Source organism: Myodes glareolus, chromosome 26 (genome assembly GCF_982192425.1).
Source record: "Myodes glareolus chromosome 26, mMyoGla1.1, whole genome shotgun sequence".
Classification (NCBI taxonomy): Eukaryota; Metazoa; Chordata; class Mammalia; order Rodentia; family Cricetidae; genus Myodes; species Myodes glareolus.
Genome location: NC_142051.1, coordinates 11,385,495 through 11,403,711, shown reverse-complemented (window position 1 = coordinate 11,403,711; position 18,217 = coordinate 11,385,495). Strand labels below are relative to the sequence as shown.

Below are 18,217 nucleotides of genomic sequence, written 5' to 3'. Positions count from 1 at the left end.
GTGGGGCAGCGAGTGGGATGGGGCACTGGCTGGGAGTTGTCCGAGGTGCTTCAGGACTGGGGCACTATTCGTGGTGGTATGCCGTGACCTCAGTTCATATGCTCCTTTCCCAGGAGGGCCCAGAGATTCAAGGAAGGAGATGCGTGGGTGGTAGCTGCAGCTGGGTGGGAAATCTGGGGTTTCTGATGTGTTCGTGGGTCTCAGTTTCTAGTGCAGCTGAAGATCATGGACTACAGCCTTCTGCTGGGCATCCACGACATCATCCGGGGCTCTGAGCCAGAGGAGGAGGGGCCCGCACGGGAGGACGAGTCAGAGTGGGATGGAGACTGTAACCTGGCTGGGCCTCCTGCTCTGGTGGGCTCCTATGGCACCTCCCCCGAGGGCATTGGAGGCTACATCCATTCCCACCGGCCCCTGGGCCCAGGAGAGTTTGAGTCCTTCATCGATGTCTATGCCATCCGGAGTGCTGAGGGTGAGAGAGACCCTGGAAATGTTAAGGGGGTGGTGGGGGTCCTTGGGGGACAGAGACCGGGGTGGTGAATGGAGAAGCTGATTAGCTTTTCATAACAAAACTGACTCCAGGGGGAAAGGAATTGGACTGTCTGTGCCCTGTCCTCATTGCTTCTCTCTCCCCGGGGCCCCCAGAAAGGAGGTGTATTTTTTGGGTCTCATTGACTCCTGTCTTCATTGCTTCTCTCTCCCTAGGGGCCCCCCAGAAGGAGGTTTATTTCATGGGTCTCATTGACATTCTAACACAGTATGATGCCAAGAAGAAAGCAGCTCATGCAGCCAAAACCGTCAAGCATGGGGTGAGAGTTCCCCTAAGCCTTTCCTTTCTTGGCCTGACTGTCCTCTGGAAAGAAGGCCTCTGGTGTGAGGCCAGCAGCTGAGGGAGGACAGAGGTGGGGAAGGTGGTGGGTACCTCACACATTGTTCCTTATTTCTTCTCACAGGCCGGGGCAGAGATCTCGACTGTCCATCCTGAGCAGTATGCTAAGCGATTCCTGGATTTTATTGCCAACATCTTTGCCTAAGAGCCTGCCTGACTCCGTGGTGATTGCTGCTTTATGTTGAAGGTGGCGGGTTCTGAGAGTCTTGGGGGAACTGAATTTGGCTACTACTCCTTCTCTTCTTTGCTAAATTCAGGCTGCAGGCTCCTTCCCTCCAAATCATTCCATCTTGGCGGATAGGCTTTTCCTGCCCGAGAAATACACTCTCCTTTCTCCCCTTGTCTGCTTTCCTGCCCGCTCTCCCTGCTCCCAGTAAGCCCTCTTGCTTCATTAGAGTGTTGTTGTTGACTCTCCTAAGTGCCTTGATCTTTGAAAAATATCTTGTTTCTATGAAATAGGAGGAGCTGGGGGTAGGGGTTGTTTGCCATCTCGGGACCTGACTGGACAGTGGACGTGACTCAAGCAACTACCCTGGACGCACTTTGCTGTGTGGAACAAACTGAATGTCTGGATTTTGCTAATACCTTTATAGGGCTCTTTGTGGCATGCTTCCTTCCTGTAGGCCCTGGAATGGAGGGCTTTCAGGAGACTCCAGATGTGGGTGCAGGCATTCACACATGGACAACCTGGCCTGGAGGTGAGGTGGGCAGTGGTCAGCAGGCTGGCACCTCACATAGGCAGGACCTAAGTGGACTTTTGTGACTATACAGAGAATGGAGAAGGTCCCGTCATCACTGCCCATTCTTTTCCTCCACCCCACCCCACTTTGACTTGTACCCATGAGTACTTCTGTGTCCAGAGCCCCACGTGGCCAGCAGTGCCCAAGCCTAGGGGCAGGTGTGGGGCCTCTGCTGCTGCACCTCCAGGAACCTTGCACCTTCTCTGGGGGTGGAGCCTTCGAAGGGGGGGCATCGGAGGCTGGGCGGACAGGCCAGAGTACAAGGTTCATTCCCTATTGAAGTTTTCCTTCTTCCTGTCCAGTTACTCCCAAGGTCCCTTTCTAGTTCCATGTGGGTCAGTTTCCATAATTTCAAGAGGTTAGAGATCTTGAGTATGGGAGCATCCCCAATCCCTGGACATAGGTACCTAGCACACTTTGTCCCCTCTTCTCAAACACTTTCTCTAGTTGGATTTGTTATTCTGTTCCCTTCTGCCCCATCTTTCACTGCTAATGTGTCTCCCAGGGGACAGATGGCCTCTTTGTCATCTTCAGTTCCCACCCCCAGAGAGGAGTCAGAGCCATAACTCAATCACCCAGTCCCTTCCAAAGATAGCTGAGTTAATGCGTGATATCCTCAGAATGCAGAGGAGCTTAGGCATGGCAGCTCATGCCTGTGAAACCCAGCACTCAGGAGGCTGTGGCAGAGTTGGTGAGAGTTCAAGGCTAGCGTGGGCAGCCTGGGCTACAGAGTGAGACATGGTCTCTGGAAAACTCAAAAAATGTATGGGTTTGAGCACTGGAGATTATAACTCAGTCGGTAGAGTGCTTGCCTAGTATATACAAAGCTCTGGGTTCCATCCCCAGCCTCGTAAACCAGGTGTGGTGGTGCACACCTACAATCTTAGCACTGGGAAATGAAGGCAGGGGAATCGGGTATTCAAGGTCATCCTCAGTTGCATAGCACGGTTGAGGCCAGCCAAGGATACACGAGACTGTCTTGGGGAAGAAAGATGATGAGATAGATTGTCTTTGTCTCTGGAACCAAGACAGACCTCCACACTCTGGGGTGGGGGTAGAGGTGGACAGTGCTGTGTAGCTGGCCTGACCAGTCAGTCTCATAAGCCATGAAGGTCCTCAGGGAGAAGCTCCCCTTTCTCCTTTACACCAAAGTAGGCAGCAAAAGGAATGCCCAGTCGGGTAGGAGGGACCTACCTGCTGGACCTCTTCCAGACCACAGTCACCCTTTTCCCTGTCGATGCAATAAAGCCCTGTGACACCAGCAGCCGTTCTTTAGAACTGGATTCTCTAACCTTGAGGTTGTGTATTATGGGCAGCGTGGTCATCTTCATTTATTGCTTCTGTTTTCCATCATTTTTATTTTATTAATAATATCTGTATTTACTCTCAATATCACAATAAAATAAATTATTCAGTCCTAATCATTCACAGAATTTTTTTTCCCTTTGAAAATGCTGAGGAATGGCCATGAGTTGGTGGCACACACCTTTAATTCCAGCACTCGGGAGGCAGAAGGCAGGTGGATCTCTGAGTGTTGGAGGCCAACCTGGTCTACAAGAGGACAGGCCCCAAAGCTACAGAGAAACCTTGTCTCGAAAAACAAACAAACAAAAAATAAAATATTGGTCTTTAAGGTGTTTTTGGGCTCCCTGGTTTGTGGGAGGTTTCTAAGGTGGCTGTGGATTTAGAGGTGTGGAGTGGAGACACGGGAGTGGGAAACATTCCTCAACTTCGTGGTGATTGAGAAGTAATGATGTCTAGGAAGGAGTGAGATGATGCGGCCCTCTTCCCCAGGGCTCTGATTACTGATTACTGGTACTTCGTACCAGCTATTTGGGAAGGAATTCTCTGCTCACCCAGGCTTCCTGGGAAAGCCGTGTACTTAGAGGGCAGGAAGAGTACAGCAGGGTCCTGGGAAAGTGAGGGAGTGACCAGTCCTCTAGTTCAGGGGGGAGGGGATGGAAAGGGGTGGATGACGTGGTTATTGCTGGTCTGGGAGATTCAGGACGTCTTGGCTGAGGTCTTTTGGCTGGTGGAAAAACCTGGCTTGATGTGGCCCCAGGGAAGCGAGTTGCAGGAGGCGGAGACTGTTCTGCTGGGAAACGGAGCAGAGCAGAGGTTTTTTTCTTTGGGAATTTTTAACTCTATTTGAGCCACGTACTTGACACCAACACCACCCCAAGCCATTTTTTTTTAATTAAGAAACTGTTTACTTCACATTTTGCACCAACCTGTGTCTCTATTTGTGGAAAACTAGTCACCAGTCCCCATCTGGCAACAGGCTGTGGGGGGTCACCGGAGGTAACGCTCTAGAAGGAGGCAGAGTTGAGGGAGGGATGGAAATAGTTTAGTCACAGGTTTTATTGTGTAGTACCAATGTTTTCTTTTTACTAAAACTCTTCCCATCCAACATCTTTCCTGTAAAGCTCTTACAGCGTAAGATCTCAAAAGATCGCCCTCCCCTCCAAATCCATATACCCGCCGGCATTGCTCACGCACCCATCCACTACTAGTTCCCAGAGGTGCCACGCAGTTGACTGGGAAAGGAAAGGGGAGAGGGCTCCTCCAGGAGGGGGGACGCCAAGAGAGTGGCGTTTCTCAGGGATTTAACCTCCTACCCTCGGTTACATGACGCCACCCCTCCCTCTGAAGACTGGATCTGCGCCTCCATTTTTGTTCTGGGGCAGAGAGGCAGGGGCTCCCGGGTAGGAGAGGTCAAAGGAAACGGTAACTATCACCCGCCGAGGGGAGAGGGTGCTGTCCTCCCTCCTCTCGCTCAGTCTGCACCCCGGCATCCCCTTCCACCCTCTCGGGGTCTTCCCCCGCCCCTTGTTGCTAAGGCCCGGACCGTCATCCCAGCAACAGCCTCAGTCATGTGACCCGCAATGGCGGCGCTGACGGGAGGTAGGTGAGCCCGGCGCCCCCACACCCACCGCGTGCCCCCCAGGCCCGGCCCGCAGTCGCACAAGCCCCCGGCTTCCCTCCGCCCCCTCCTCCGCCTTCGACCCCCGGGCGCGCGCGGCGCCGGGAGCGGGCGGCGCCGGGGCTGGGCCCATCGTCCTGCCGGCACCTCCAGCCCCGGCCTCCATTCGGGGGTTCGGAGGGCCGCAGTCGGGTGGACACACGCCCTCACCCAGCGCCGGGACTCGGGGCTTCCTCGAGTAGGAATGCGGGAGTCGGTTTCGGGTTGGATGGGTCTGGGGGCAGGCCTGGGGGAGAAGGGCGGGGGTGCCTCGGTGGACACCCCCAGGGGACCCTTGCCCTTCCTCGCCGTCCCTGCTGGTGGCCGCTGTCTGGCGGGAGAGATGGGTCTCGTGTCCGGCCTGGTTTGCCCCAGAGGAATGCTAGACCAGACTGAACTGTGGCCCCGCCTCCCTGTGCTGTGCCAGCAGGGCTTGGAGCTAGGACACCTAGATCCTGGGTCCTCTCTGCTGGGGTGGGGGCATTTCATCGTGCACAGACCATGCGGGCTGGGATTCTAGGGTTTCCTCTTAAGGGCCCTAGGATGGAGGCACAAACGGACAGCGGCTTCTTCTTTGGATGAGTCAAGGAATTGAGGTCACGTTAATGGCCCCACTTCCTAATTGAGCTGCACTTTGTGTAGTGGGAACAGCCCCGGAGCTGAATGTGACAGGACTCAGGGGGGAAGCGTGGGGTCCCTCTAGCTGAGCTCCTGCTTGAGACCCGCCCCTCCTAAATTCAGACCCAGGAGCTGACAACAGCTCTTGGGGCACTGGGTTTAAAGGTGACAGTGAGAACTTGTTATTGCAGGGACTTCTATCACTTTGCTGGCATCCCTAACAGACTTCGGCTCTCAAGGAAAGGTCCCCATCAACAACAGGGACTTGAGTTATTTGAGAATGCAGAGTAAAGCCGAGGAGCATAGGAAATATTTCTGTCAGTGCAATCTGAGGGAGGAGGCAACTACGACCTTCATCCCGAGGGTTTTATCTGCACCTAGACTATCTCTCTGCACTGGGGGGAAAAGGAGTTAAGATGAAGTTCCCTGAGTAACTCTGAGTAGCTCAGCATGGACTTCTACGGGGAGGCCAGGACACAGAAGTGTTTTGTTTCTGGGTTGACTGAGGAAATACTATCATAAGTCTTTACCTTCCTGGTCCCCAGCTCTGATCAGCTGAAAGTGGAAGTGGAGAGACTTCTGCCACCATCTTCCATGGTCTTTTCAGGTACCTGCACCCCAGTTCATGTTCCTCCCATGTTCCAAGGAATCCCATGCCTTGGAGCCCTACTCTAGGTTCCTGTCTGTTTCAAGGGCTCCTGATTGGGGGCCTGTGGGGGTCAGAGACAAGGTTTCTTATTTCGTTTTCTTTCTCATCCCCCTAGGCCACACAATCTCCAAGTAGCAGGGAAAAGGAGTGAGCCTGCATGCCAATTCTAAGCTCTTCCGGATCAAAGTGAGCAAAAATGGAGGGTGGGAAGTTTCCCTCCCTGTTTGAAGAGCCGGATTTTTTTTTTCCACCCCGAGGGGGAAGGGGAAGGGACAGGCTGTTGCAGTCAGGGGAGAAATGAAAGAAGCAAGCAAGGTTGGTGCTTGGCTTAGATAATGCTGACAATGGAAAGGCTTGTTTCCCAGCAGGTGCTGGGACTATGGGAGAGTAGGGGAGGTAGAAAACCAGTTTGCTGGAGGTGTTAGGGGTTGCCTTTGAGGAAAACAGGAGGTGATGTGGGGTTTGGGAGGAACCTGAAGTAGGAGGCACTTATATGTGCCAAATGGGGACTCCCCACTCTGAGTCCCTTTCACCCTGGGGGCAGTGTCGTTCGTCCTGTCCAGAATGGCAGCCTGTGGAGGCACCTGCAAGAACAAAGTGACTGTCTCCAAGCCTGTGTGGGACTTCCTGAGCAAGGAGACCCCAGCCCGGCTGGCCCGGCTTCGGGAGGAGCACCGAGTGTCCATCCTCATAGATGGCGAGACTTCTGACATCTACGTGCTCCAGCTTTCCCCACAGGGTCCTCCCCCAGTCCCTCCCAATGGGCTCTACCTGGCCCGGAAGGCTCTCAAGGGGCTACTGAAAGAGGCTGAGAAAGAGCTGAAGAAAGCTCAGAGGCAGGGGGAGCTCATGGGCTGCCTGGCTTTGGGGGGTGGTGGGGAGCACCCTGAGCTGCACCGCCCAGGTCCACCTCCTCTTCGAGCAGCCCCACTCCTGCCCCCAGGAGCAAGAGGGCTCCCCCCTCCTCCTCCTCCCCTGCCCCCTCCACTTCCTCCTCGTCTTCGGGAGGAGGCTGAAGAACAGGAAAGCACCTGCCCCATCTGCCTGGGGGAGATCCAGAATGCCAAGACATTGGAGAAGTGCCGGCACTCTTTCTGTGAGGGCTGCATCACGCGGGCCCTGCAGGTGAAAAAAGCCTGCCCCATGTGTGGCCGATTCTATGGGCAGCTGGTGGGCAACCAGCCCCAGAATGGGCGGATGCTGGTCTCCAAGGATGCCACCCTTCTGCTACCCAGCTATGAGAAGTACGGCACCATTGTCATCCAGTATGTCTTCCCGCCCGGTGTCCAGGGGGTAAGAAGACCACAGTTCCCCCTACCCACTGGTTTCCTCTAAGTTCACTTTTCTGGCCTCAGAAAAATAGGCGATGTGGGAAGTATGTTGTTAGACATGACGAACTCTTGCTATCTCCCAGCATGCCTTAGGAATTGGTGCTCTGGAGCCAGGGAGGGGGGTGTCTCCTTGAGGACCAGCTTTTTTATCATCATGACCCAAAGGCACATGTAAAACTTAAGTATGAGGGCTAGAGCATAGCTCAGTGGTAGCGCACATGTCTAGTATATGGGGAGCCCTGAGTTCAATCCCTGCCCCCAAGAAAACCAAATCAAACAAGGGGAAAAAAAACCCTGAGAACCAGGTATGACGGAAAGGCTTGACCGCTTGTACCCTGACAGAGTTTTGGCCGAGGGAACGTCTGGAGTTGGGGACCCAGGTACAGGCAGGCACAACAGAAGGAACTGGGCCATCCTAACAGCTGGGGTGCTACTGTGTTCTGAATTATGAGACAATAAAAGCTTGGTGACAGTTGAAGGTAAATGTCTTCCTGCTAGACAGAGTCATGTACAGCTGGTTCACAGAGGGACGGAGACTCTGAAAGGAAGAAACAGAAACGGAGACAAGAGGCAGTGGCAGAAGCATTAGGATTTTAGGTAGAGGAGGAGGGAATGGCAAAAAGATAAATTTTTTTGTCACATTTTTGCTGTGGTATCTGGAAAGTGATTTCCATCACTTCTGAGAGTCCATTTGCTCTTGAATTGAGACCTGAGGGATTAACAGTAAGAATCATGTCCAGAAACAGGCTTCCTGCCCAGGCCCCAAAGCCATCCTTTCCCTGGAAGGCTGGCGGCCTTGTTAGGATGCACAGACAAAGGTGGGCCAGAATGACCCTTGCCTGGTACCCAGGCCTTTGAGACCGCCCTGCCGGCTGCTTTCCATCCAGTCTGCCTCCCTTCTTCTCAGGCTGAACACCCGAACCCAGGAGTTCGGTATCCTGGTACCACACGGGTGGCCTACCTCCCGGACTGCCCCGAGGGCAACAAGGTGCTGACCCTGTTCCGAAAGGCATTTGACCAGCGTCTCACCTTCACTATCGGCACGTCCATGACTACAGGGAGACCCAATGTCATCACTTGGAACGACATCCACCACAAGACCAGCTGCACAGGGGGACCCCAGCTGTGCGACTCCTCCTCATTTCCCTCCCCCTGCCTCCTCCCCTTCTCTCCATTTCTACTCTGGGGAGTTCTCTATCCTCTCTTCCGGGAGTCTCCTAACTGGAGAAGACCACCCACCACTTCCTCATTCTGTTTTCATCCTGGTCCTGATGTGTTCAGCTTACCAAACAAAACAAAAACCAAAAAAAAACCCCTGCAGACTCTGGCTTATCTTGGTTTTGGAGAAGTGGGGACGGGTCTGAATTTGGCCTCTACCGAGTCTCTCGAAATGAGGGTGGGTAGTAATGAGCAAGTCCAAACAGCTAACTCTCACCCTCGTTTCTCTTTGCCCCAGGTTTGGGTATCCGGACCCCACCTACCTGACCAGGGTGCAAGAGGAACTGAGAGCCAAGGGTATCACAGATGACTGAAGGACATCCCCCTTGCCAAGGCCTCTGCTGTCCTCTTTACTAGGATCCAACGGAAGCCTCTCTCCTCCTCTCTCTCTGCCCCCACACACCCACGAGGGGATTTGTCTGACTGGGGTGGGAGTTCAGTGGGGAAAGGGACAGCCCCTTCCCCTGCCCCCCATTGGCCAAGTGCTTCTGTGCCCTTTGAGCCACTCCCCTCTGGCAGAGGCTGGTTTCCAAGACTCCCCTCCCTGCACTCCGTGTACATACTCTACGCCCCTGCTCCTCCAGTGTCCTAGGCTTCTCCTGGTATGTACTGTGCTCCAGTGACTAAGCTGAGAAAGGGCCTGGGTAGGGAGGATGGAGGTCTCTTGAGCTCCAGCCCCTGAATACTGTACTGTTTCATTGGACTGATATTAGCTGCCTCCCCCAGCCAGCTGTGTGTTAAGATAACAGTAGTCCTACCTTAACGGATCCTTTCTCTCCTGTGTCTGTCTCTGTCAGTCTGTCTTTCCCTCGCTCTTCCCTGCCTCTATAAGGAGCCTCCTCACCCTGTTCTGGAATTGCTGCCAGACTGTAGCTTTTAATTTAATAAAAATAAAGTAAAATATGCAACTCTATGCCACACCCGTTCTCTGCTCCTTGGACAGGGTGGGGGTGGGGAGCAGGACCCGCTGAGGAAGAGATGGGGGATTGGGGAATCCTTGCGTGCCCACACAGTCCCTTTACCTCCGGGGACCCTGGAGAACAGGATGGAGCTAGCGCTGGGCGCTGCAATAACCCTGCAAAGCCCCAGGCCGCACTTCGATGGATGGAATCGGGACTAAGAGGGGTTTGTTTGTTGTTCAACTCCGTTTGTGGAGAAAGGAACAACCCTACCCCTTTTGCGAAGTTTGGCTGCGGTGGGAGCGGGGGCGGAGCCGGGCAGGGGGGCGGATTCGGCAGTAGCAACTCCCCGGACGCGCGCAGGCCTCAGAGCCCCCCAGCTTCCGTAGCCCCTCGGCCCTGAAACCTGAGGCAGGGTAGGGGTCCAGCATGAAGCCCCCGGACCGCCCCACCCCTGGCCGCACTGACCGGATACTGGGGGTCATGGGGGGCATGCTGCGCGCATGCGCCGTACCCGGGCAGGAGGGGGTAAGAAGGAGGGACCGTGGGTGGGGTGGGGGGGTCTTTAGGGGACTTTAGGAGAATTGCACTCAACGACTCAGTTTACCCGCATACAAAAGTTGTATGGAGCAGTCACGGGGATCCATAAGTTCGGTTATAAAGGCCATAGACCAGGTTCATGTTGAACCTTTCAGAATAATGTGCTGTTTGACAGGAGGGAGAGGGAAAGGGGGAGGTCAAGGCAGCCTAAGAGGGGGTTCCTTACAGTGACTCTGTCTCGGCAGCCCCCGAAGAGAGATTCCTTAGGGCCTGGGAGTACCAAGACAGAGAGTGATTGTACCGAGGAGGAGCAAACAGGGGAGCGCGAACCTGAGGTCCGCGCTTGGGCTTTGCAGCCGGGTAAGAAGCTGGGCTTGGGTGGGGCACAGTTTGCCATCCTGCGCAAAGTGGTGACTTCAAATAGATGCTGTTCATATTAACATAAAGGTTTGTACCTAATTTGCATGGGACCATTTAATCGCAGACACCACGCTTCTCTTCGCCTTCTAGCCCGATGTGTGTCCTCACTTCGGCGGGTCCCAAGCCCCCGAAGGCGGAGTGGAGTGTCCCCGCGCCCCACCCCTGGCCCTCGGCCAGCTCAGGCGCCTGGACTTCGCCTTAATTGGTGATTAGTTTTAGCTTGGAGTTCTGGGGCCTGGAGGAAAAGAAGGGTCGGGGGAGAGGGCGGCACCTGGCTTGTGTTCCTCACAAAGTGTTCCCCAAACACGCATGCCCTGCGTGGGGCGGGGGGGGGGGGAGACAGCCAGAACCCCAGAACGTTTCACACAAGCCAAGGCCCCATCTAGTGAATCCTTCATCTCAGAGGCCAAGGGGAGACCGAGGCAGACCCCACCTCCAGGCTTCTCGCCTAACCCAGCGACCCGCAGTCGCAGCTGGGGTGCCAGAGGGAGCAGGATAGCGGGCGAGCGGGGGAACCCAGGCAGGGAGGAGGGGTGGAGGTCTCGGGACGTGGAGTGGGAGCACGGTGGTGCCTGGGGGAGGGGGCTGGAGGAGCGCGGGGGAGGCGGAGCTGGGCCCAGAGGCCCCTCCCCGCGGCTGCACCGCGGCCCGGCCTGTTATTCCGCTCGCCGCTCTGCCCGGACCCGCGCACCTCCAGTGGCTCCGGGAGTCGACCCCCGCACCACCCCGCCCGGGCCTAGAGCCACCTCTAAGCCGGGGCCGGAGACGGAGCTGGAGCTGCTGTCGCATCCCTACCGGGCCTCCCCCAGTGTCCCTCCCTCTGGCTGGACATCTGGACCCTGGGCCCCGCACCGCCAGGGTTCCGGAAACCCTCCCCGCCCAACTCCGCGGCCCAGCCCCGCACGGCCCTCCCTCCAGACTCCCCTGCCCCGACTTCCGTCTACTCCTGGACCCCCGCTTCCCATCCCTTTTCTCCCCCCTCCCCAAGCCTGGCCCCCGGTGGGAGGGAGGGGGGTGTGCGCCCTGCGCCGTCCCCGCCCCGCCCCCCGTGATTCCCCCTGCATGGCCGGCCCGGGTGGGGGGTGCGGGGGGCCCCGGGCGCCATGCGGGGGGGTCACAAAGGGGGTCGCTGTGCCTGTCCCCGTGTGATTCGAAAAGTGCTGGCAAAATGCGGCTGCTGCTTCGCCCGGGGGGGACGTGGTGAGTGCGAGGTCTTGGGGGGCAGCGTTGAGTTGGGGGGTGACTTGAGCTGGGGTTTGGGGCATCTGCTTGCTCCGGCCCTAGGGATTTAGGGATGGGACCTGTACGTGTGTTTTCCAGGAAAGTGATTTAACAGAGACTATCTAAGGCCCTTTCTACTCGGTTTCTACTCATTCAAGTTGAGGAAGGGTCCGAGGACTCATCTCTTTCCTATAATCCGCTGGTTAGGAGGAAACATTCTCTCACGGTCTTCTTAGGTCCAGAACCAAGCATTTACCCTCAAATCAGTTGGCTGAAAAGTCTCCAGAAAAGAGAGCAGAGGAAGGACGAACCGGGGGTGGGTGGGTAACTGTCTGTAAGCTTTATAAGAACTGGGGCTGCAGCTCTTCGTGGTTGTTGGCCAAAGATAACACTGCTGAGCTATCCTCTCTGCCCCCTCTGTTGCGTGTATGCGTGTGCTGGAAAGGTGGGCTGTCCAAAAAAAAAAAATTATATAGTAATTACTTCAGTTGGAGGAGGAGGGGTCTGGGGGTGGCAGACAGCTGAGCTCTTTTGTCCTCACCCCTCGCTGGGAGAATGGTCTGTACCTATTGGAAGGGGGAGTGTTGTAGGAAAGCAGATGGCTCCCCCCCAGTCTCCAGTATCTGCCCAGATGGCTGCCCCCACCCCCATATCTGTACTATGCTCAGGGTATGGGGACCTCCACATGGAACTGGGGGAGTACAGGCCCAGACTCAGGTGTTTACTGTCCTTCCACTCCAGGATGCCTTGCAAAGATTTCTCTCCTGGCCAATTCGAATGAGGGTTGGCAAAAGAGGGGACCCTGGAAAGCAGGGTCTGAACATCACGGAGAGGTCAGGCTGGAAGTTCCCCTAGCACCCTAAGTCTGGAGCTGGGGCCATGCCCATCAACTGCTGTCTTGTTCTCCCACTAGAATCCTATTCCATTGCTGGTAGTGAGGGGAGCAGATCAGCGTCCGCTGCCTCGGGTCTAGCTGCCCCGTCTGGCCTCAGCTCTGGCCTCAGCTCTCACCCCTGTTCTCCAGTCCCCCCTGGGCCAGTAAGTGGCCTGAGGAAGTGGTTGGATCATTCCAAACATTGTCTCAGTGTGGAAACTGAGGCAGACAGTGGTCAGACGGGACAATATGAGGTGAGCAGGGAGTGCCACGGAAGCAGGGCGTTGGACCCTGGGGAAGAGGGCAGCAGGTTGGGGTCACTGGTCACTGGGGAGCCCGCCTGCTGTTCATGACCTCAGGAACTCTGTCTGGCCTTAGAACTGGATGCTGGAACCAACGCTAGCCCCAGGAGAAGGGTTGCCAGAGCTAACCTTGTTGACTACATTGTTGGAGGGTCCTGGGGACAAGACACAGGTATGAAGAAATAGAACGGGTCACGGGGCATGCACCTGTTCAGGGCCAGCTTCAGCTACATTCAAGTTCCAGGCCCTCCTGGGCTATATGAGATCATGCTTCAAAGCCAATCAAACAACAGCTGGAGTATGGCTCAGTGGTTAAGCACACTGCTCTTCCTGAAGACCCAAGTTTTGGTCCTAGCACCCATGTGACTCACAAGTCCTGTATCTCTAAACCCAAAGGAAACAGCACCCTCTTCTGGTCTCTGTGGGTACCAGCACACAGTGATACCCCCAAAACCTATATAATAACAATAACAGTATAATAATAATAATAATAAAATCTTAAGCCAGGTATGGTGACCCACACCTGTAATCCCAGCTCTCAGGGGGCAGAAACCAGTGGATCTCTGTAGGTTCAAGGCCAACCTGGTTTATATAGTGAGTTCCAGGACGGCCAGAGCTACATAGAAAGACCCTGTCTCAAAACACAAATCTTCAAAACAAAACAAAACCAACAAATGAATATAGATCTGAGAAGGCTCTCCTCACTGAGAATGTATCCCCTTTTGCCCTGGGATGCTTTTACCTTCCAGGCACCTGAAGAGGAGACCTTGTCTCAAGCCCCCCAGAATGAGGAAGAGCAGAAGAGGGTAGCCCTGGAAAGGAGTATGTAAGTTCACAGCGCGCTCCAGTTGCTGAACACCCTCACATTTTGCGGCCCTTGGAGGGTGGCTGTGGTGATGAACAGTCATTTAGTCTAAGAAGAACTGGCTAGCTAAGAAGGTCTACATTCTTAAGTGACGGCATCCTCGTATTGCCTTGTACCCCTAGGTTTGTCCTGAGCGAGCTGGTAGAAACAGAAAAAATGTATGTGGATGACTTGGGACAGATTGTAGAGGTAGTTCTCTCTTCTCCTTCCCAGACACGGTCCACTTGCCCTTTCCCTCTGCCTGGGGCTGTTTGCAGGAGATGGTACTCTCTGGACCACCTTCCTGGCACCCTCCACTCTGGACTCTGTGTTAGGGCCACCGGGAGCTGAGGTCACGCACTCATAGTACCATCTCATCCTTCCTACAGGGTTACATGGCTACCATGGCTACCCAGGGGGTCCCGGAGAGTCTCCGAGGTCGTGACAGGATTGTGTTTGGAAACATTCAGCAGATCTATGAGTGGCACCGAGAGTGAGTGATGGAGCCCTGAGCCCGGTGCTGGGGAAGGGCCTTCATCTGGTAATCTCTCTGTCCTAGATTCTGTAACAGAACCAAGGGTTCACTGGGACTCAAGGAGCCTTTGGAGTTCTGTAGGGGGCGTGACCAGGGCTTGTAACTGAAGATCTGGATTGTAAGAAGGCAGAGGGGTTCTAGGAGGGTTTGATGTGTTGCCGGTCTCCCAACTCTTCCAGCTATTTCCTGCAGGAGCTGCAGCAGTGTTTGAAAGATCCTGATTGGCTGGCTCAGCTGTTCATCAAACATGTGAGGCTGGGCCCTAGCAGGGAAAGGGCTTGTGATGGGTCTGGGCTCAGTGGAGCTGTGGCCTCTTTTGTTACCATTTACTTTCTTCCACGTTATCCCTGTTAGGAGCGCCGGCTGCATATGTATGTGGTCTACTGTCAGAATAAGCCCAAGTCAGAACATGTGGTGTCAGAATTTGGGGACAGCTACTTTGAGGTCAGTGGGTGAGGCGTCTGAGGGTGGAGGGGACAAAAGCATAGAATCAGCATGAACAGGCTTTTCAGGCTACATAACTGACCTGTCCCTGTCTCCAGGACCTCAGGCAGCAGCTGGGACACCGTCTGCAGCTCAATGACCTCCTCATTAAACCTGTGCAGAGAATTATGAAATACCAGCTGTTGCTCAAGGTCAGGACCACCCTAGTCCCTGGGGACACCGCTGGCTGGGCAGGACCACCCTAGTCCCTGGGGACACCGCTGGCTGGGCAGGACCACCCTAGTCCCTGGGGACACCGCTGGCTGGGCAGGACCACCCTTCTCCCTGGGGACACCGCTGGCTGGGCAGGACCACCCTTCTCCCTGGGGACACCGCTGGCTGGGCAGGACCACCCTTCTCTCTGGGGACACGGCTGGCTGGGCAGGACCACCCTTCTCCCTGGGGACACAGCAGGCTGGGCAGTACCACCCTTCTCCCTGGGGACACTGCTGGCTGGGCAGGACCACCCTTCTCTCTGGGGACATGGCTGGCTGGGCAGGACCACCCTTCTCCCTGGGGACACAGCAGGCTGGGCAGGACCACCCTTCTCCCTGGGGACACCGCTGGCTGGGCAGGACCACCCTTCTCCCTGGGGACACAGCAGGCTGGGCAGGACCACCCTTCTCCCTGGGGACACCGCTGGCTGGGCAGGACCACCCTTCTCCCTGAGGACACGGCTGGCTGGGACGGGTGATTCCTCAGTCATCTTTGGGGTTCTGAATCCTCTCCAGAGGTCATCCCTCGTGCCCTGGGGATTGGAAACAAGTGCTTCCGTGGATGTGCTCACAGCCTCCCTAAGCGCCTCCTCTTTATGTCCTAGGATTTTCTGAAGTATTACAGCAGGGCTGGGATGGATACTGAAGAGCTGGAGGTGAGGTTCCCAGGACATCTACCCACCCTGTCCTCTTAGGCTTGTGGGTACCTCAGTCTCTGGGCGGCTCGGGATGTCTGGCTTTTAGGGAGAGGCCCCTGGGGTGGTGATGTGTGGAGAGGCCTTTTTGCCAGTAATGACTCTGCTTGTCCAACAATGCCGCTCTTCACCTGTATCCTAGCAAGCTGTGGAGGTCATGTGCTTCGTGCCCAAGCGCTGTGACGACATGATGTCGCTGGGGAGACTGCGGGGATTCGAGGTATGGGCACCGGCCGGAAACCACAGTTCTTGGGCTCAGGTCTTAGAACTCTGGATCCTTATAAGGAATTACCTTCTGAGCAGCTCCACCGGGGTTAGCTGGGAGTGTGGGGGTGGGGAGGGAGAAGCTGGTGCTCTTTTCAGACCCTTCTTGTGCTTTCTCAGAGGCCATGTCCTTTGGTTTCAGGGAAAACTGACAGCTCAGGGGAAGCTCTTGGGCCAGGACACATTTTTGGTGACAGAGCCTGAGGCTGGGGGTCTGCTTTCTTCCCGGGGTCGAGAGAGACGTGTCTTCCTGTTTGAGCAAATCGTCATCTTCAGTGAGGCACTGGGAGGAGGAGGTCGAGGTGGCACACAGCCTGGCTATGTGTACAAGAGCAGCATCAAGGTGGGGAGGGCCATCAGAAAGGGAGTAGGCTGGGACGGGTGAGGGAGGCCTCACGGTGGATGTCTGACTCTTGGGGTTGGTGGAGGGGCCTGCAGAATCTGAGGACTGTTTCTGATCGCGACTTTAGGTGAGCTGTCTAGGACTGGAGGGCAACCTCCAAGGCAACCCTTGCCGTTTTGCGCTGACCTCTAGGGGGCCAGAAGGTGGGATCCAGCGCTATGTTCTGCAGGCTTCAGACCCTGCAGTCAGTCAGGCCTGGATCAAGCAAGTGGCCCAGATCCTGGAAAGCCAGCGTGACTTTCTCAATGGTGAAGCTCCCATCATCCCTTTGCAGTAGGCTCACAAAGCCTTTTGACCTCCGGAAACCCCCTTCCCCCCCCGGACCAAATCCCAACCCTTGGTTCTTTGTGCCTGGCACTTCTCCCTCCTCCATCCACCCAGCATCCTCTAAAAAGTCCCAAGCATTTTACATTGGCTAACTTAGGAGGGCAGGCAAATGGGAGGAAGGGAGAAGAAACAGGGGGCTTAACCTGTCTCTCCTGTAATACATCTCTGTTCTTTGCCTTGCCCCAGCATTGCAGTCACCCATTGAGTACCAGAGACGGGAGAGCCAGACCAACAGCCTGGGGCGGTCAGGAGGGCCTGGGGTAGGGAGCCCTGGGAGGATACGGCCTGGAGACCTGGCCCAGGTCAGCATGCACACACCCATCAATGGCTCCCTCCCTTCCCTGCTGCTTTTGCCCAAAGGGGAGGTGCCCAGAGCACCCTTACCCCTGGATATACAGGTATGAGGAAGAGTTCACTACTAGGGTACAAGGGAGGGCCTTTGTTCCCCCACCTTCCTTTTGTGTGACTTTGCTACTTTACATCCTTAACTTCTTCACTTTAATTCTGGGGCAAGAGGAGGGTGACCTGGCTAGGAGCTTTACCTGGAAAGAGGGGTGAGGGTAGACTGGTGGCCTCTGTTGATTCTCTGGCTTGAATCTTCCTGCAGGCTCTCAGTGACAACCCCCAGACTCCTCGCCACCCTCCAGCCCTTCCAGCTCTGAGCACCCCTCCCTGCCAGGCCAGGCTGGCAAAACTGGATGAAGATGAGCTGTAGGTGATGAAGGCCTTGGGCATGGTGCTGATTCAGCCACTGGTTCCTCGAGGAACGGGAGGACAATCCTGGCGATGTGCCAGAGAGGATGGGCAAAACTGGGAGAGCTCAACACAGAGGGGCCTGCCTAGACCTGCAAGGCCTCTGCTCTGCACAAGGAATGCAGGATCCGTCAGCTCTACTCCATGCATGCATCCCTCAGATGGAGGATATGTAGGGGCTTGGAGGGAGGGCTCGGGCTGGGGCCAGATAGAAATGATTGGTTTCGTTGTGATTTTGTTTTCCAGTTTCCTGTGAATAAAAGTTTTGTTACATCGCTAGGCTGCAGTCTTGGTGGTGGGGAGATGGAGAGGCTGCAGTGCGAATGGATTGGTGAAGTACCCTAGGAGAGATCTGTGAGAAGGGCAGAGCCAGGACCCTCAGTCCCAGCACTCAGGAGGCAGAGGCAGGCAGATCTCTGTGAGTTCGAGGCCAGCCTGGTCTACAGAGTGAATAACTAAACAAGAGGATAGAAGGTCAAAAGAGCTTCTGTCTTTGTCTCCCACCTGCAATTAATTACAGCATCTCTCAGTCCACACCTGGGGCTTAGGGAAAACTCTGAAGTTATCTTAATGTATTCTCCCCTTTATTTGGTCCTTCTGGGTTCTATTTATTCTTTGGTTCAAACTCTGTACCAGAAGGCTCACTTCCTACTACCCTCCCCCAACATCTAGATACTAGTATATAAAATATCCAGTGTAAAAATAAATAATTAAATAATAGATAATAGATAGATTAAATAAATAAATAAATAGTTCAGGGTACCTTTGTCTGAGGCTTCCATGTCCTGCCGAAGACTGGGAATGTGGAGAGGATCGGGAGTCTCCTTCTCCCTCTTTGCAGGAAGGGGGAAGGTATGTCCACACTGAATAGGAATGGAGTCTTTAGGCCCAGAGCTAAGAGTGGCGCGCTGAAGAGGTCTTCACCCCTCCCATCTCCTGGCACAGCCCCTGGGACAGGGACAGCCAAGGGTACAGAGACCCAGATGGCTTTTGGGTCCCTATGTATCTGTGTCCACTGTGTCCACCGGTCCCCTG

General features: G+C 55.2%; 3 protein-coding genes and 2 long non-coding RNA genes across 14 annotated transcripts in view; 3 read left to right on the top strand and 2 right to left on the bottom strand.

Moving 5' to 3' along the window:
- Positions 1 to 3,050, top strand: part of Pip4k2c (phosphatidylinositol-5-phosphate 4-kinase type 2 gamma) — a 15,155-nt gene extending 12,105 nt beyond the window's left edge. The window contains exons 8-10 of the mRNA XM_048418107.3: positions 205 to 472; positions 706 to 809; positions 954 to 3,050. Of these exons, the coding sequence (XP_048274064.1) occupies positions 205 to 472; positions 706 to 809; positions 954 to 1,034 (453 nt within the window). The 3' untranslated portion in view covers positions 1,035 to 3,050. The remainder of the gene's footprint in view (positions 1 to 204; positions 473 to 705; positions 810 to 953) is intronic.
- On the bottom strand, positions 2,960 to 4,969 carry LOC148117731 (uncharacterized). Its single transcript, XR_015736718.1, has 3 exons — positions 4,763 to 4,969; positions 3,861 to 3,938; positions 2,960 to 3,721 (listed from the first exon to the last, which is right to left on the bottom strand). It is a non-coding gene; the product is annotated as an uncharacterized LOC148117731 (long non-coding RNA).
- Positions 4,057 to 9,320, top strand: Dtx3 (deltex E3 ubiquitin ligase 3). Of its 3 annotated transcripts, none has more exons than XM_048418105.3 (6): positions 4,057 to 4,533; positions 5,755 to 5,816; positions 5,974 to 6,044; positions 6,422 to 7,151; positions 8,097 to 8,314; positions 8,646 to 9,320. In XM_048418105.3, exons 3-6 carry the CDS (start codon positions 6,016 to 6,018, stop codon positions 8,719 to 8,721), a joined length of 1,053 nt encoding a protein of 350 aa, XP_048274062.1. In that variant the 5' UTR covers positions 4,057 to 4,533; positions 5,755 to 5,816; positions 5,974 to 6,015; the 3' UTR covers positions 8,722 to 9,320. The 3 variants fall into 3 exon arrangements, with proteins under 3 accessions (XP_048274062.1, XP_048274063.1, XP_087758071.1); XM_048418106.3 differs by having other exon boundaries at positions 4,062 to 4,533; positions 6,403 to 7,151; XM_087901945.1 differs by lacking the exon at positions 4,057 to 4,533 and adding an exon at positions 4,717 to 4,790.
- LOC125389556 (uncharacterized) lies at positions 7,759 to 18,217 on the bottom strand. Of its 3 annotated transcripts, XR_014999821.2 has the most exons (4): positions 17,946 to 18,215; positions 15,448 to 17,432; positions 14,569 to 15,273; positions 7,759 to 7,898 (listed from the first exon to the last, which is right to left on the bottom strand). It is a non-coding gene; the product is annotated as an uncharacterized LOC125389556 (long non-coding RNA). The 3 variants fall into 3 exon arrangements; XR_015736719.1 differs by having other exon boundaries at positions 14,569 to 17,432; positions 17,946 to 18,217; XR_015736720.1 differs by lacking the exon at positions 7,759 to 7,898 and adding an exon at positions 11,799 to 11,937 and having other exon boundaries at positions 14,569 to 17,432; positions 17,946 to 18,217.
- Positions 9,661 to 17,461, top strand: Arhgef25 (Rho guanine nucleotide exchange factor 25). 6 transcript variants are annotated; one of them, XM_085683451.2, is made up of 17 exons: positions 9,661 to 9,834; positions 10,092 to 10,206; positions 11,724 to 11,807; positions 12,401 to 12,615; positions 12,740 to 12,835; positions 13,413 to 13,489; positions 13,651 to 13,717; positions 13,897 to 14,000; positions 14,222 to 14,291; positions 14,397 to 14,486; positions 14,585 to 14,677; positions 15,346 to 15,396; positions 15,578 to 15,655; positions 15,842 to 16,042; positions 16,170 to 16,350; positions 16,616 to 16,731; positions 17,037 to 17,461. In XM_085683451.2, exons 1-17 carry the CDS (start codon positions 9,736 to 9,738, stop codon positions 17,142 to 17,144), a joined length of 1,845 nt encoding a protein of 614 aa, XP_085539577.1. In that variant the 5' UTR covers positions 9,661 to 9,735; the 3' UTR covers positions 17,145 to 17,461. The 6 variants fall into 6 exon arrangements, with proteins under 6 accessions (XP_085539577.1, XP_085539575.1, XP_048274053.1 ...); XM_085683449.2 differs by having other exon boundaries at positions 9,662 to 9,834; positions 16,616 to 16,827; XM_085683450.1 differs by lacking the exon at positions 9,661 to 9,834 and adding an exon at positions 9,916 to 9,981 and having other exon boundaries at positions 16,616 to 16,827.